Source organism: Excalfactoria chinensis, chromosome 20 (genome assembly GCF_039878825.1).
Source record: "Excalfactoria chinensis isolate bCotChi1 chromosome 20, bCotChi1.hap2, whole genome shotgun sequence".
Classification (NCBI taxonomy): domain Eukaryota; kingdom Metazoa; phylum Chordata; class Aves; order Galliformes; family Phasianidae; genus Excalfactoria; species Excalfactoria chinensis.
Genome location: NC_092844.1, coordinates 3986785 through 4002250, shown reverse-complemented (window position 1 = coordinate 4002250; position 15466 = coordinate 3986785). Strand labels below are relative to the sequence as shown.

At 53.4% G+C, this 15466-nt stretch overlaps 1 protein-coding gene across 5 annotated transcripts in view; it reads right to left on the bottom strand.

Moving 5' to 3' along the window:
* AGRN (agrin) overlaps nt 1–15466 on the bottom strand; it is a 61206-nt gene continuing 45740 nt past the window's right edge. For 3 of the 5 annotated variants that reach the window (XM_072354052.1, XM_072354054.1, XM_072354055.1), the window contains 20 exons: nt 15071–15454; nt 14815–14949; nt 13928–14055; nt 12335–12449; nt 11965–12084; nt 11412–11774; nt 10402–10594; nt 9798–10013; nt 9453–9682; nt 8889–9023; nt 8671–8767; nt 8206–8370; nt 7872–7983; nt 7549–7560; nt 6966–7082; nt 6626–6815; nt 6228–6315; nt 3631–3855; nt 3147–3250; nt 1–2622 (listed from right to left, as the gene is read on the bottom strand). In XM_072354052.1, the coding sequence (XP_072210153.1) occupies nt 2465–2622; nt 3147–3250; nt 3631–3855; nt 6228–6315; nt 6626–6815; nt 6966–7082; nt 7549–7560; nt 7872–7983; nt 8206–8370; nt 8671–8767; nt 8889–9023; nt 9453–9682; nt 9798–10013; nt 10402–10594; nt 11412–11774; nt 11965–12084; nt 12335–12449; nt 13928–14055; nt 14815–14949; nt 15071–15454 (3287 nt within the window). In that variant the 3' untranslated portion in view covers nt 1–2464. The remainder of the gene's footprint in view (nt 2623–3146; nt 3251–3630; nt 3856–6227; nt 6316–6625; nt 6816–6965; nt 7083–7548; nt 7561–7871; nt 7984–8205; nt 8371–8670; nt 8768–8888; nt 9024–9452; nt 9683–9797; nt 10014–10401; nt 10595–11411; nt 11775–11964; nt 12085–12334; nt 12450–13927; nt 14056–14814; nt 14950–15070; nt 15455–15466) is intronic. The other 2 variants (XM_072354053.1, XM_072354056.1) reach the window with 1 other exon arrangement.

Below are 15466 nucleotides of genomic sequence, written 5' to 3'. Positions count from 1 at the left end.
TTAAGAACATACTTCATCGTTTTCAAACTTTATTTCATGGTGATCGACGAAAGACACAAGTTAGTAATGGTTACATCATGCTGCTCCTCTACTGTGCATTGCCCTTCAGAATCCATACAGCAGTTCACAACTGTCAGTTAATTCACCCTATAAATGAAGCCACGTGGACATTATTTATTCAAAAAGAAAAAAAGAAAAAGAAAATCCAAACCTCAACGTCATCATTTTTTGTCCTTGTACGCGTGTTATAAACGCTATTAAAAAGAAAGCCAAGGTTGAGTGCATGGCCCCTTGGGGGGCACTGCAGAACCTGACCCAGGCTTGACAATGAGGACACAACGTCCTGTTTTAAGGCATTTCCAAGCCCCAGCGAAAGCAGACAGAGTTCTTGTTGCATTTCTTTTTTCTTCTTTCTTTCTTTCCTTTATTTTTTGCAGTGACCCCGGCTTCATTTCAGTGTTGTTCTGGAAATTAAGCAGCTTCCTCCATGGTGCTCTTTCCCATTGGAGCTGGCATGCTCCCCCCATTGGAAGCCCGTACCCCAACACAGCCATCACCCCCACGACCCACACATTACATACAGCAGCCACTCAACGCACATTGTTGCCACGCACACTAACACTGGAGCCTCAGCTTCCCACAGTCTTCCCTGAAATATGTAACTATTGGCTTTATAGAGACATGACAACAGACCAAGCATTGAATTCCAGGGGTTGGGGTAGGCAATGGGATTCTTCCTTGCCTGGGCCAGAAGCAAAAAGCAGCCCGAGTTGTTTGCCACGGTGCTCTCCCCATTCATTAGGTCCACGTTTAGAGCTCGCCCTTCTTGCGGCTGGAAGCTCAGTGCTCAGAAAGAGCATTTTGGATGGATATAGCAGAAGGAGAGAAAGGAATCGGTGCAAAACTGCAAACTGACAGCACCTGGGATATCAGGGAATGCCCAACAGCCAGCTGGACCCTTCCAACCCATTCTTCATGCTCCATAAGGCAACTGGCCACAAAGCTCTGCCAGCTGCATTCACAGGGTGGGATGGGGACACCATGGTGGCCCAGTAGGGACAGATGCCACGTGGCAGCAGGGAGCTCTTCCCATGGAGAAGGAACCTGAGTGAGTGACGGCGCTCAGAGCTGCAATCCCTTTGTTTTTTGCTTCGGGGAGACCCAGTGTTTGCACACAACCACACACACTCGCACACTCTGGCTGTGCAGCTGGCACTTTGCTTTCAAGACTTGAATGGAGGAAGGCAACACCTCATAGACAGTAAAGATAATACTTTAAACCCCCACCGCCCCTCCCCAGCTCTCCCATCCAGGCACTTGGCTCCCAGCCCTGCCCCCATCCTGCTGGAGCCATCGCTGGTGACACTGGAGGAGCTCTGATCACAGCATGGAAGCCCCCCTCCCGTGTTGCACCGGGTGTTGCAAAAGCTTGAAGACAAAGGTAAAACACCAGTTTAAAGAGATGCGCTGCAACCGTCCTCATGGGAGGCAGAGGGTAAGTTGTGCCAGGAGGCTGGAAAATGGATGTAGGTCAGGTCTGGAGAGTTCCAAGAGGTTTCTTTAGAGCAGAAGAGGACACAGTCCCATACTCTCCCAGCCGGTGCTGGAAGGAGGGGACCCCCATCTCCCGAGGATGTGTTGCAAGTTGTCGTTGGTGTTTGGGGCACAGAAGCTCTCGGAAGAGCAGCCAGGGCAAGCAGGTGGTGAGGACAAGTCTGGGTCAACACAAAGCATGGAAATGAGGTTTCACAGCTGCTTCTGCATGTGTCCAAGAGGAGGAGGAGGAGGAGGAAAGCCAACAGAGACACCAACACTTCCCCCCCCCCCAGTCCCTCTCAGTCCAGCAAACAGGCATTAAGACAACGAAAGAGCAATGCTTTTCTGCCTGCTCAGAGCAGACCTTGGTCTCTCTTCCAGTGCATGGCATCCCTGATTTAACAGAGCACAAAGGAGAAAAGCACTTGAGATCCTTACACACATAAATTATAGTGAAAGGAAGGGGGGGGAGGAGGGAGATGGGGTGAACACAGGGGCCTGAGATAGGTGAGTGGTGAACCCACAAAGGCCACAGGGCTTGCCAGCACCAGCATCCTTTATCTCCCCCCATGGTGTGAACGACAACCCAAGAACACAAGTAAGGAGGGGAAAATAAACAAACCCCAAAAGAAGCTTCAAGTAATGAGTGAGATTTACAACACGGGTGCAAATGGGGAAGTTCTTCTGTCACTTCTTGGAGACTTGGTTCAAGGTTTGTTCTTTGTTGCTGCTGCTCGATTAAGAGTCTGACTGACCTGGATATATACCGCAACCGAACAAAATAACCCAACAGAAACGGTGGTTCCTCCCCTCCCTTTCCCTCCCTCCCTCCCCCCAAAATATAAAAAGCAATAAGTTTACAAAAATAGAAAATAATTACAGCAATAGGCAGGAGGAAGGGAAGGTATAAGGAAGGGTCCCTGGGGGTCTATTTGGCTGAGCAGTGTAATATCGTGGGGTTGTTTAAAGCGTCCTCCACCAGATGCAGTTCTTGGCGGTCGACAATCACGTCCCTTATGCAGCCAATAAAGCCAGTGCTGTAAGCCTTGGGCAGCTTGTGAGCCACGCTGAGCCGCTCCATTCCCCCTGCAAAAGAGAGCAGGGATGTCAAAGGACACGGTGTTGTGCTCCAGCACCCTGCCCACCAGCACTGCACACACATGCCTTACTCAGAAACATCTTTCCTGGCCAGAATTTACTTTGTGTTAGGTTAGATGTTCAGGATAAATGTACTCAGAGGGTACAGAGGCAGCAGGACAGGTTGCTTGAATAAGTCGTGGTTGCCCCATTCTTGGAGGTGTTCAAGGCCTGGTTGGATGGGGGCACTGGGCAGGCCGAGCTGGTGGGTAGCAACCCACTCCATGGCATGGGGTTGGGACTCAATGGTCTTTAAGATCCCTTCTAACCTAAACCATTCTGTGACTCTGTGTCTTCTCAGAGGCAAAGTGACGTTATTTGGATGTGAAGTCTTTGTAGGATGGGTTAGATTTGAAGCCACCAGCTTAGAGAACGAAGAGATGCTTCCAGGAGGCCAAACTTGTCTGAAGCACCCGGATGCAAAGACACTGCAGACACCCAACATGGGGTTTTCACCCTGCCCAAGCCCTTACCCAGCCACAGGGCCCCATCCGTGTCCAGCTGTGTGGCGCCCAGCGGAGAGGAGCCAGTGATGGGAGCTTCATTGCCGACCTGCAGGGAGCCTTCTCTCTGTACCCTGCTCCAACAGGGAGGGAAGGAAGGCTCAGAATTAAAACCCTTGAAAGAAACACCCAGGGCTGCCCCCAGTTCACCGCGGGCAGCAATCCGCGGCACGCCAACCACGCCGCACTCACCACTCCCTGACCGCCCAAATGTCAAACCTTCTGCTGGCCAAACTAAAAGGCACGAACCTTTCCTTTAGCCTTTCCCTTTGGCATTTCCCAGAATGGAGAATTTCCCAGGCGTGTCGCAGTACGCACCCCATTGCCCACATGCCTCTCCTCTATTCTTATCCAAGGACGGGAGTGACCCTTGGGGACCTTGCTCTTGACCCCGCGTCACCGCTTGCCCAGCCCAAAGTAGCCCACCCCGACCCCACTCTTGTCCCCTTCCCACCTGTATGCTTTGATGTGGGTCCAGTGGTTGGTGTTGATGGGGACTGTGGACCGCAGGATGACTGGCTTGGAGCCCAGGTCATACATCATCTGGACGAAGCCATCCACGATGGCGAGGGCAATGTAGTCGGATCGCTCCAGCCCCTTCCCACTCCACAGGATCAGGCCCTGGGTGGCTTCTGTTTTGATGCTCAGCTCAAAGTGGTTGGATTGCAAAGCCTTCTCGCTACGTCGGGAGAGCACAGAGCAAGTGTTAAAACGCGGCTATGAAAGCAACTGGTCCCCAACCCAGTTGCTGCTCCCAGCAAGGCCATCACCAGAGATAGATGGGGTCATCTGGGCTCTGGCACCTGAGCTTGCCCATAGAGGCAGCAAAACCCTCTCCATCCCAGACACAGCCTTTTTTCCAAGGGAGGAATGCTGGTAGGACAGTGTTTTCCCCACACTGCTGTTTCCATCCTTCTCATATAGAGTCACCATCCACCCTCCTGGGATGCTCCAAGACACGTGCACACAGACAGGACAACACAGACAGCCTTTTGTTTCCAAGGGACACCACACTCAGAGGGCTGGACAAGGGCAAAATGCCCATTGTGTTCTCAGGGTAGAACCACAAAATCATTGAGGTTGGGAAGGACCTCTAAGATCCCCAACTCCAGCCCCAACCCACCCTTACCATGCCCACTGACCATGTCCCTCAGTGCCACATCTCCATGGTTCTCAACAGGGACAGGGACTCTTCCACCTCCCTGGGCAGTTTGTGCCTGTGTCTCACCACTATTTGGGAGAGGTTTTTCCCTAATATCCAACCTGTAGCTCTGTTTCCCTTTCACCCATTGCAGAAAAGGCCCCAAGGAGCAAGGGACAGATCTGCTGCTCGTCTGCTGGAGCATCCTTTGTGTGTTTGCCCTCACCACCTGCAGAGCTGCATCCCTTACAAATAAAAAGCCCAGAATACAGCATACAGAAGGAGCACAAAGACATGGACAAGCAGAGGCGGGGAGAGCAGAGCACGGGGCACGAGAAGCCTGGCACGACTCACCTGGGCTCGGCGGGGTAGTCCAATGCGTCAGGACTTAGATGCAGGAAGAAAGGGGAGCATGCAATAAGCACGAGGCAGCAGAGGAGACCCTGCCCTCCCACCCTGCCCAGCCTCAGCAGTCCTTGGGCTGAGCTTCCTCAAGCCAACAAGACTAGTGTGCATGTTGCCGCTGTCCCAGAGCCCTGTCCCATCACAGCGATGCTCTCCTGGGTTGGGATTGCTCGTGTTCCTGCTGATCCCTCATGCTAAAATGCTGGGGTGTGCAGTTAGGCAGCTAGGATGGGATAGTGGGGCACTGCTGGGGATGGGACGTTTTGGGGAAGGGACCTTCTGGGGAAGGCCCCACACAAGGAGCACTTCATGGCTAGCCACCTGCCAGCCTTTGGGATGGGGAATGGGAGCTGCACGGTCACGTAAGGCTGCTCTGAGTCAGCCTTGGGGCACTTGGGCGTGCACGGAGAAGGGGAAACCCAGGAGTCCAGCTGTCTTGCTGGCACTGCTGGGTGCGTTAGGGGCTCCGGCTCCAGAGATATGTACATATCACAAGGTATGTTCAAAACAAAATGTACGGGCATGTCGTGGCCAGCAGAGCCCAGAGAAGCAACTGGAGTGCCAGTCCTGCCCGAGGCACACCCGATATCTGTCCGCAGGAAGGAGAAGTGACTTTTTATGGGCAACCCAACGAGCCTTTGAGCGAGAGCCGCTGCCAAATCCCAGCTGAGGGATCTGGGGAGAAGTGCTAAGCTCCCTTTGCAGGATGGGGCATGCACAGCCCAAACGGGCACAGGCTGGCTCAGGTGGGGAGGTGGCTGAGGAGTTGTGACTTTCCTCTTGCAGGTGCTGGGAGAGGCAAGACATGAAGGCAGCAGCTCCCTGCTCATCTGCAGGGATGTGGTTCATCAGTGCTGCCTGTCCACTTATTTTATTTCCATATTTAATACTTTGCTGCTGATGGAAGAAGCTGGTACTGGGACCTTTCCTGCTCTGCGCTCATCCCTTTGAACTAAAGCTAAGTTGCAGCAAGCAACATCTGCCTGCAGCAAAGCCAAACAGCAGCCCTGGCGAGTCACCAGAGCTGTGCCATCCTTGCCATGGGCTGGGAGTGCCCACCCGTGGCAGCCCCAGGCAAATGTCCCCATGCCTGTCCCCATCCTGCCCCACGGGTGGGCTTGCAGGGAAGGGCTGTACTTACGCAGGGATCTCATTGCTCAGGTGGCTTGAAAACAAAGAGACAACGACACTGAGAAGAGACGGACAGACAGAGAGACAGACAACAAACAGAACGCAGACACTCTCCTCAGGCAGGAATTTAGTGCAAGAGGAGTCAGAAGGTGCAAAGAGGAAGTAGATGGAGCATAACATCAGTGTCACTCCACCCCTGTACCCAGACCCGATGCTGGCATTGTGGGGAACCCCTCTATCAACAAGGCAGTTTTTGATGTACAGGCTGGAAATGAAGGTTCACAGCCCCTCTTTGGATACTGGTTTTAGGCTTCTTTGCCCCTATCTCCCCAACTCCTTGTTTTGATCACAGCTCAGCTCCACAGCCAGGTTACCTCTTTGTCACAGCATTGTGGTACTCCATGTACGTCCTACCATCAAATGCAATGGCTTCTGCATCTCCAGCTGCTTTCTCAATGATCACTGAAGGTGGGAGAAAGAAGAGCTGTCAGGCAACACAGCACAGCCTGTCTGTCCTTGGGGATCAGGAAGATCCTCCTTTATCCAGGGCATTCACAAAGGAGGGAGGCAGGCACAGGCAGTGAGCATGGCCCAGCTTCTAGTTTTGCAGCCAACTGACATGAAATCTTGGCTCAAGTCATGGAGGAACCCATGCTTGGTGATGGTCCTGACCTCCCATCTGCAGGACACTGCCAACAGTCCAACACCCTGCACTTCCCCAGCACAATGAGAAGATGGAACTGGTTGAGCATCCCTGCCATGACAGCCTCACCTTTCTCACAGTGAGCCCCAGAGAAGCCCCTCTGGCAGGCACACTCGTAGCTCTCCATCCGGGGGCTGCAGGTGCCTCCGTTCTGGCACGGGTTGGGCTTTTGGGTGCAGGGGTGGGCACGGAAGGGGGAGATTTCAACGGCGCTGCGGATGTGCTGCTCCTTCAGCAAGGGAACTCCTTTGATGGAGATCTGGGAGATGGGAAAGGACAAAAGTCAGCCTTTGTAACTCATCACTATGAGCCCTGAGCCACATGTGTCCCTGTGACACGTCCTGCTGCACGTGGACCCATGTGCTGGGGATGCCCTTGTGGAGACTGGCACCTTTGGCACAAGGCTTACCCTCTGCACAGCTCCATTGAAGCTGGTGGAGATGGCTGCAGCTCGAGCCAGCTTGCTGAAATCAGGGGCTCCCCCCACATAGAATGGCTCCTTTAGGTTCAGGAAGGCGTGAGGCACCTGGCAAGGAGGGGAGATGGAAGGAGATTCACTCAGGTGCTGCAGATTCTCTACAGCAAATCCAATCTAGCGAGAGGTATCCTTGCCCTTCCAGCCCAAGCCATTCCATGACACTACCAGCCACTTCAATGATAAAAAGGAGGCTCTCCTCTAACTCAAATGATTTGGGAACCTGGGCCGTGGCAGCAGGACCAGGATGCAGTTATATGAGTCACTAGCTAATGCTTTGTGGAGTTAACACGAGAAACATGACCAGATTAATTATAATGCTTCTGAAACAACAATGCAACAACTGGCTGGAAATTAATGAAGAGGAAACAAGTGTCTCTAATCTACAGAGATCCTAAAGCTGCTTGTTCAGATGGGAAGGGGAGCAGGTGAGACACTGAGATCTGGATGGAAAACAGAAGAACAACGTGCCAATGGCAGATGAGATGGAGGTGCAGTGGGTCATACTTATCTGTACCTTACGGGATTTCTGGGATCCAGACAGCAGGGGAGGGAAAAATACAAATGCAAATCAAAGGGAGAGAGAGAGAGAGAAAGAGAGAGAGAAATGGAAGATCAGTGGGTAACATCACAACATGCAGGGCTGTAAGAGCAAGGAATGTGCAGCGGCTGCCCCACAGCATCCTCAGCTCCCAGGTCTCGCCCACTCCTCCTCCACCCTCCATGCACCTCCAGGAATAAAAGCCCACAGGTCTGGGATCTCAGCTGGTTTCACACAGGAAGGGAGCAGGGTTGGAAGCCCAGAGAGCTCTGGGCATCTCTCTCTGCTTGTCAACGTACCGGTGACTCTCCCATCACCCTCTCTCCATTGTTGATCCTCATTACCCCTTTGCGCCCACTCCTCTCCAACAAAACGCTTATCCAGGTGTTGAGGGGAACTGGCTCTTTGCTCCTAGTGGTGGGAAAGGGAGAGAAAACATACAGTGAGAGCTCTGCAATGAGCCCCTATGAAAACCTGCTCCGCTTGCATAGTGCCTATGGGACAGGCCTCAATCACAGACAACAGGAGTCACTGCTGCCAGTATGGCACCACCCCTGCATCCATCCTGGGGATGGAGCTCCAGCCAGCACAGGGCATTGGAAGCATCCCACCATCCCTGCTTCCCAGCCCTACCTGAGCACAGCTGCCCCTTTGCCCAGGTCATATCGATACTCCAGGTAGCCATCGTGCAAAGCCAGAGACACAAAGTCTCCTTTGCCATCTGTCTTCTGCCCATTGTAGAAGATCATGCCGCTGGGACTCTTGGCCAGGAACACCACTTCCATGGACATTTTGTCCCTGAGGAGAGAAGGACAACGAATACCCTCCAAACCAGCTGCCCACAGACTTTCTTCCACCACCCCTGTGCAAAGGGCCACCTGCCTGGTCCCACAGATCTCTAATGGATGTCACCCACTGATCCCACAGGCAGAACTGCCAAGTAGGAGAGGCATATGCCACTTTCACCCAGCCCACTGTGGCACCTGGCACCTCGGCACATCACTGCAGCAGCCTGGCAACAGCAATTCCAGCAATCCCAGTCCCTCTAGATAAAACCTCCAAGGTTTTGCCATTGGCAACACGCTCTTAAGCACTTACTGCAGGTCAGGAACAAAGGTCTGCAGCCCATTCAGTTCCAGGTAGGAAAAACCATTGAACTCTGGGAGGAAGGGCATGGTGTGGTCCTGTTCTGTCACTGGGAACAAACAAGGGAATAGTGAGGAAGAGGAGCCAGAGCAGCTTCAGCATCAAACAGGGGCACCTAGTCATGCAAGCTGAGGATATCTGCAGCTCCATCCCTCCCCATCCCAACACACCTCGCTCACAGAACTCTCCTTCCCGTCCCATGGGACAGGCACACATGGCACCTCCCTCTGGCAGCACCAGGCAGGTGGCAGAGATGTGACACGGCGTCGGGTCGCATGGGTTCCTCTCATCAGCACATGTTGGACCTGCAGCAGAAGAGCTAGATGGTCACATCGGCATCTCTAACAGCCAGTAGGCACAGTTCTGTCAGAGACAGCCTTGCTCTGGAGTGAGCAGAGGATGGCATATGTCCCCTGATGGCCCTGCCAGCTCTTCTGTCTCACCTCAGGTTGGGTTTACACAGCCCAAGGACCCCCAGAAATAGACCCCACAAAAGGACAGGTGATGCCCACACACTGCTCTGCCCTCAAATACTCAGATCCTGTCCCTCGTCTCATGCATGCATGGAGAGATCTGAAATTGACTGTCTCCTATGGGCATGGCTTCGCCCGACACTTCTTGGAGGTACTGCCAAAGCTCCCCACTGCATCTTCCCCTCTGCCACCCCAAAGGCTTTTGGACCCCTCAGAACCACTCAGCAGGACCATGAGCCCCAGCAATGCCTTGCCCCGTACCAGTGTAGGAGTGGAGACACTCGCAGTGGAACATCTCAGCCTCCTTGACGTGGCAGATGCCCCCATGGTGGCAGGGGTTGGGGTGGCAGGGGTCGTTGCCACACTCGCCCACCCCACTGCCATACAGCACATCACTGCCTTTCTCCCTCAGGTCGTACATCTGGTTGTTCACATCCAGGAGGCGGATGCAGCCCTTCAGGCCAACCGTAGTCGCAGTACGCTCTGCTACCCTGAAGGGACAAAGGACACGGTGGGTGGGGGAGAAAAACACCAGCACTTTCTATGCACTTGGTTTAATGGATGCTCCATTGGGATGCCACAGCACGGTGCAACACCTCTACTCACACAGACATTTGGTCCTCGGGAGCTCCTCCAACAAAGAGGTCAGTGTCGAGGTTGAGCCCATCGGTGCCTGTGGGGCTCTCCCCACTGACGTGGGGCTCCCCATCCACAGCCAGCATGCCACTGCGGCGGTTTCGGTTCACCACCAACTGGTGCCACTTGCCAGGCTCCACGCGCACCTTGCTGGTGATGACGCCCGTGCCGGAGCCCGTGTTAAACCTGGAGGAGAGGATGGGGAAGGTTGACAGCCACGCCACCTCGCAGCGAGGCTGCATGCACCATAAGGGCAGCTGCACCCCCAGGCAGAAAGTGAGAACTTGAATCTGTGCCTTTTTGGAAAGGTAAAAATAATTTCACCTCGGGTTTCTGGAGCTTTGCTCTCCTTCTACTCCCCCTACGTTTCTTTTCACAGTGCAAGAACAGCACCAAAAAAAGAGCTCAGAAAAGAAACCAACCTCCCACACCTTCTAGCTTTTTAACATTCAAACGGAGCGACGTGAATTAATCAAACTGCCACAAGGAAATATATTGCAGAAAAACCGTTCCACCTCTTCTCCATTTGCTCCTACCATTCCCTCATGTGGAAGCCTGCACTCAGGGCACCCACCTGAGCTCCACGAAGCCGCCCACCAGCGCCAGGGAGATGAAGTCCTTGCCACGATTCTGCCCGTTGTAGAGCAGCAGCCCGCTGAGCTCCGTGGCCCTGAACTCCATGGCGATGCGCACGGTGTGGTACGCCTTCATCATCTTGAAGGCCAGGTAGGACTTGCCACCAAAACTGGGGATGAAGTACCTGATGGCTGCAGGGTGGGAGAAGGGCAAGCCCCGTTAAAAGGAACAGGATTCACAGCATCCACATCCAGAAGCAGCTCTGAGAGCTTCAGCTTAGAGCTTCAGGGACACAGCTTTCCAGGAATTAGCACTAGGAGCCACCCAGAGCTCTGCTGAGACGGTGGGAGCTCACAGTGCGTAACAGCAGCTCTGGGTGAGCATGATGTGCACGCGGCTGTTTGCTAAGCAGCTCTGGGGAATAGCACCTGAATCATCAGCACACGCATCCCAAATGTGCCAGAAGACAGCACCGGTTTCTCTGTGCTCAGTAACTTCAGGAGCCGCAGGCAATGCCATGAGATACAAAAGCAGAAGCTCACGATCCCCATGCTCCAGGGCACTGATGTAGCACAGACAGCAAGAAATTGCTGCTGGCACCTTCTTCCCCTGCAGCTTTGCCTCTTACTACCTACAGTGCTTGTACATCCTGCTCCTGGTTGGGGTACAGAGGTTACACTGACCCTTGCAGCACTAGCATTCAGCACAGGGCTGGGTCTGCTCCCTATCCCCATTCAGCCAATGCACATCACAGTGCCTGGGGACAGCATGCAGCAGAATGGATGACTGGAAGTCACTTTCCCACTTGTCTCCCCTCAGCATTCCTGGTTGGAACATGAATTTGGAACCAAAAGCCCCAAGAGATGCCCTTCCCATGACTTTGCTGTCCCTAGTTTTCACAGAATCATTTGAGTTGGAAAGGACCTTTAAAGGTCTTAACTCCCTTCTCCCTTTGCCATCCCATGGCCACGAGCTCCATCACCCTTAGGCAAACCAGAGGCCACCTACGTTTCTCACACACAGCCCCTCCTTTGCCCGCTGGGCAGCTGCAGGTAAACTCTCTCCCATCGTCCTCACAGGTGCCACCGTGCAGGCAGGGATGTGAGTCGCAGGGTCGCGAGGGCTTCTTGGTGGTGCTGGGGGGCAGGCGAGTGGGCTTGCGCCGGGTGGTGGTGGTAGGCAAGGTGGATGTGGGCCTCCTGGTGCTTCCAGGTGCTGCCAGCTTGGCACTGGGGTGGCCGAAAATGTCCTGGTGCAGGACGTGGGCTGTGGTGGCAGCAGAAGCCGTGGTGTGCCTCCGTGTGGTGGCAGGTGCCATGGTGGTGGCTGTGGTGGTGGTGATGGTGGTGGTGAAGAGCCTGGGAATCCAGTCTGGAAGGCAGCAATGCGTGGATTGAGGCTGGTGTTTTGCAGGTCTCTTTGCAAAGAGGAAAGGAGCCCGGGTTTTGGAGGGAGGCACAGCGAGATTGCTGTGTGCACCAAAGCATGAGAGCCCTCTCCCCTAACCCAAGTGCCCAACCCAAGGGATGGGGGATTGGCCATAGACAGACAGAGAGCTCACCAAAGTCCATGAATTTGACGTGCTCCTGTTGGGGCTTCTTCACCAGGATGGTCCTCTTCTTGGAGGCTCTGATCTGCTTCAGCAGGGCCGCCTGGACATCAGCTGCCGTGTAGGAAGTGGCTGTTCACATACAGGAGAAAGACAAGTGTGAAACACAACCCCACCAAGAAGTTTTCCCTTCACAACCTCCCTTTGATGCATCCAAATCGCTCCCAGCCCCACAAGAACGCTTCCAGCCTTCCATACACCAGCTCTGCTTGCAGCTCCTCCCAGCATCTCTTGACTTTGCTGGACAAAGGGCACATCCCTGATATAATCACAACGTTTGCTCACAGGTGAGATGGTTTCTCAGCACCGGAACAATTCCTACCTGGGTCAAAGTGGGACTCCACAATGACACGGACAGCGCTGCTCTGCCCCAGATCTCGGACACGGATGCTCTTGAAATCCTTCTTAACATCAGAATTCCGGAAAAGCTCATCCAGCTAATGGATTGGAGGAGGAGGAAGAAAGGCAAACAAACTGATCAGTGGGGAGACTGAAGGCATAGGGTTAGGTTCCTTTAGTGAAAGGTCTTAGGACTCGGCGAGTCTCATTGGTTTCAACCCAGTTGGGTTTGCATCAAAACCTCTGCAAGAAATCCCATCGATGCATGCAGAAAACAGTGCTCCTTTGGGTAGGGATAATTTGCGAAGGTTCCTATTGGTTATGGCCTGAATTCAAAGGTTAGAACAGGACCAAGGCAGCATGGGGAAAGTGCAGAGAAGGTCTCCATGGAGGAGATGTGTGCAGACCAGAGACACCTTGCAGTTCATATAAGGATTTGCTATTGTGTGGCATCTAAGTCTTACTGATCTCTTCTAAATCTGGATAAACCTGCTTATGCGCTTTGGAAAATCCCATAAGGCACCATTCTGCATCTCTAAGCACATGAATGCCTTTTAAAACCTGCCTCTCAGACGCTGCAGGATTTGTCTGAAGTCACACGAAGAAGACAGTGATAGTCCAACCACTCAGACACAGGCAGGGCTTTATCACCCTGCTAGCAGCCTGCCCAGCCTGTGTGGGACCAGTACCACTACAGCTGGTGGCCACCACCTCCTTACTGTGGCTTCAAGGCAAAGACAGAAGAAATAACTCAAAACTGGACCCATGCCATAGTTACCCCCATAAATTTGGGCACAGCGGTCTTAGAGGGGCAAAGGAGAGCACAACAGGTATGTGATGTCCTATGGACCAGCCCTGTGTTGTCATCTCCCCCATCCCCAGGAGAACAGAACTCAGTCAAGACTCCTGTATCATCAGAACCAGTGAATGAAGCCTTATGTGTGCAAGTCTGGATCCTCAGCTAAAAGCCACTATTGTATCGGGAAATATTGCTTTTGTGATGGAGAACTGAATGAACCATACAGCCCATATGCCAGGCATACATCTGTTTATATGACTGTACCAAGGGCTTGCCAGCTTCTAAGTGCAGCTTGGAAGCAGCTCTAAAAATGCTAATCTCCTTGCAAAGATGCTTTGTGTTTGCTGTGCCACACTGCAGGCTGCGTTACAGCGCTTTCACCCCACCAATACTTCCTTGGCATGCCCATATGTACACATTACTATGAAAGCCCACCTGCTCCAAGAGCTGGCAACACAGGGGGGCTTCTCTTTAAATGTGGGAGAGTGGATTTCCAAAAGCTGCATAGCTGAAGTGGAGGAGCAAAGGGATCTGGGACACGTTTTTGCCCACAGGCTTTTCAAGGAGATTCAGATGCTTTGGGAAATCCAAGAAATGAAGGAAGACACTCTCGTCTGAATAACCCCATCACCAAAATGATCTTTTCCAGTCTTCATGACTCTGTGATTCTAGGAAAGCACCTGGCTTCTGTCCTAGTGCTGCATAGGGTCTTCTTTTCTTTTTTCCAAGGCAAAAAAATGCCCTAGCTGGACTTCCAATCAAGTGCAAAGGACTCACTGCGCTCTCGATGCTCCTGGCCGTCTCCCCGAAGAGCTCTGACTTGGGGTCAGCCATCTCAGGCGTGTAGAACAGCTCCTGGCCTTCCACCTCCTCCAAGATGAGGACTCCTTGGAAGACTTTGGTAGCTGCAGGAAGGAGGGCAGACAAGACAAACTCTTTTAGTTGCCTCATGGGGATGGGGGACAGGCATCTGGCTGACCCGGGAAGAGCGTTCGAGTCCCTGGGAGGGAAAGGGTGATGGCAGTGTGCGGGTAGTGCCAGTGTTGGGGTTAGTCTGGATGGGAGAGAGCCATGGAGGATTAGTATCAGAGGGTGCTGGAGCAGATGGCAAAGACCAGGCTGAAGATGGCAGCTTTTACCATACAGTTTCCTCTGAGTTCCGGCCTGGAGAGCAGCCCCCCTGCACCGGCTGAGTAACAAGAGAAAGACATTAGCCAGAGCAGAACACAGTCAACACAGTTGGATCAGACATGGGCATGCAACAGGGGCACAGCAGGGCCACACGTGGCTGTGGGCAAGAAGACCTGTGCTGGGAGAGCTGAATAAAGATGCTACGCGTAGGCTGGGGTCAGCCTGGCAAAACTGCAATGGGAACCCAAAATGGGAACTGCAATGGGAACCCAAAACGGGAACTGCAATGGGAACCCAAAACTCCATAGGAGCTATGGAGATCCCTGCTATGGGTAGCCATGTGGAGAGTCCATAACTTATATTCTTTTGTGTGTTAAAAAGGGGAATGTGGTGTCCAGAGCAAAGAGGGGATGATACACTGAGAGTCCAGGCCCAGGCTGGGATCAAGGCAGTGCTCACTGCCAACACTTGCCCTGTTCTGTGCCCTGCAAGAGCTCTGTTCACCTCCTGGCCACCAAAATGGACAGACTCACCTGGACAATTGCTCCCTTCTGCATCAGCAGCTGCAGTCTTGCCATCAGAGCAGCACCCGAGTGGGGTGTTATAGCACGTTGCCCTCTCAATGGCTGGAGTTGGGGTTACCTGGCTTTCCTCCACCTCCTCTTCCCCTGCAAGGAAGTATAAACAGGGGTAGGACCTCACTCCTGTTAGACCATGAGGCTCGGACACAACCTCATCTCTTTCATTAAAACCCCAGGTGACCTCCAAAGGCCCAGAAGCGATGCTCACCAGCAGAGCCTGCCCCACTGGATTCCTGGTCCCCACTGATGCTCATCTCCTGGTCCCCACTGCCTTCTGCACTGCCTGATTCAGCATAGACAGGCTGAGTAGTGGCCAGGACCACTGGAGAGGTGGAGAGCGGGCGGACGGTGGTCTTCAGTACTCCATGGGTCATCCATGGTGTGGTGGCAGGTCGGGTCGTCGTGACTCGCCTTGTTGTAGGGTGACTTCTTGAAGTGGGGCTGGCTTCCATCAGCAGGGAGGTGGTGGCCAGCTCAGTGGGCTCTGGAGCCCGGGTGGTCAGCTGCAGCGGTGGGGGTACGATGAGCTTGTCCAAGGGCAAGGTGGGTAGAGGGGTGGGTGGCATCGTGTGGCTTGTGTGAGTGATGGACTCTACAAGGAGCA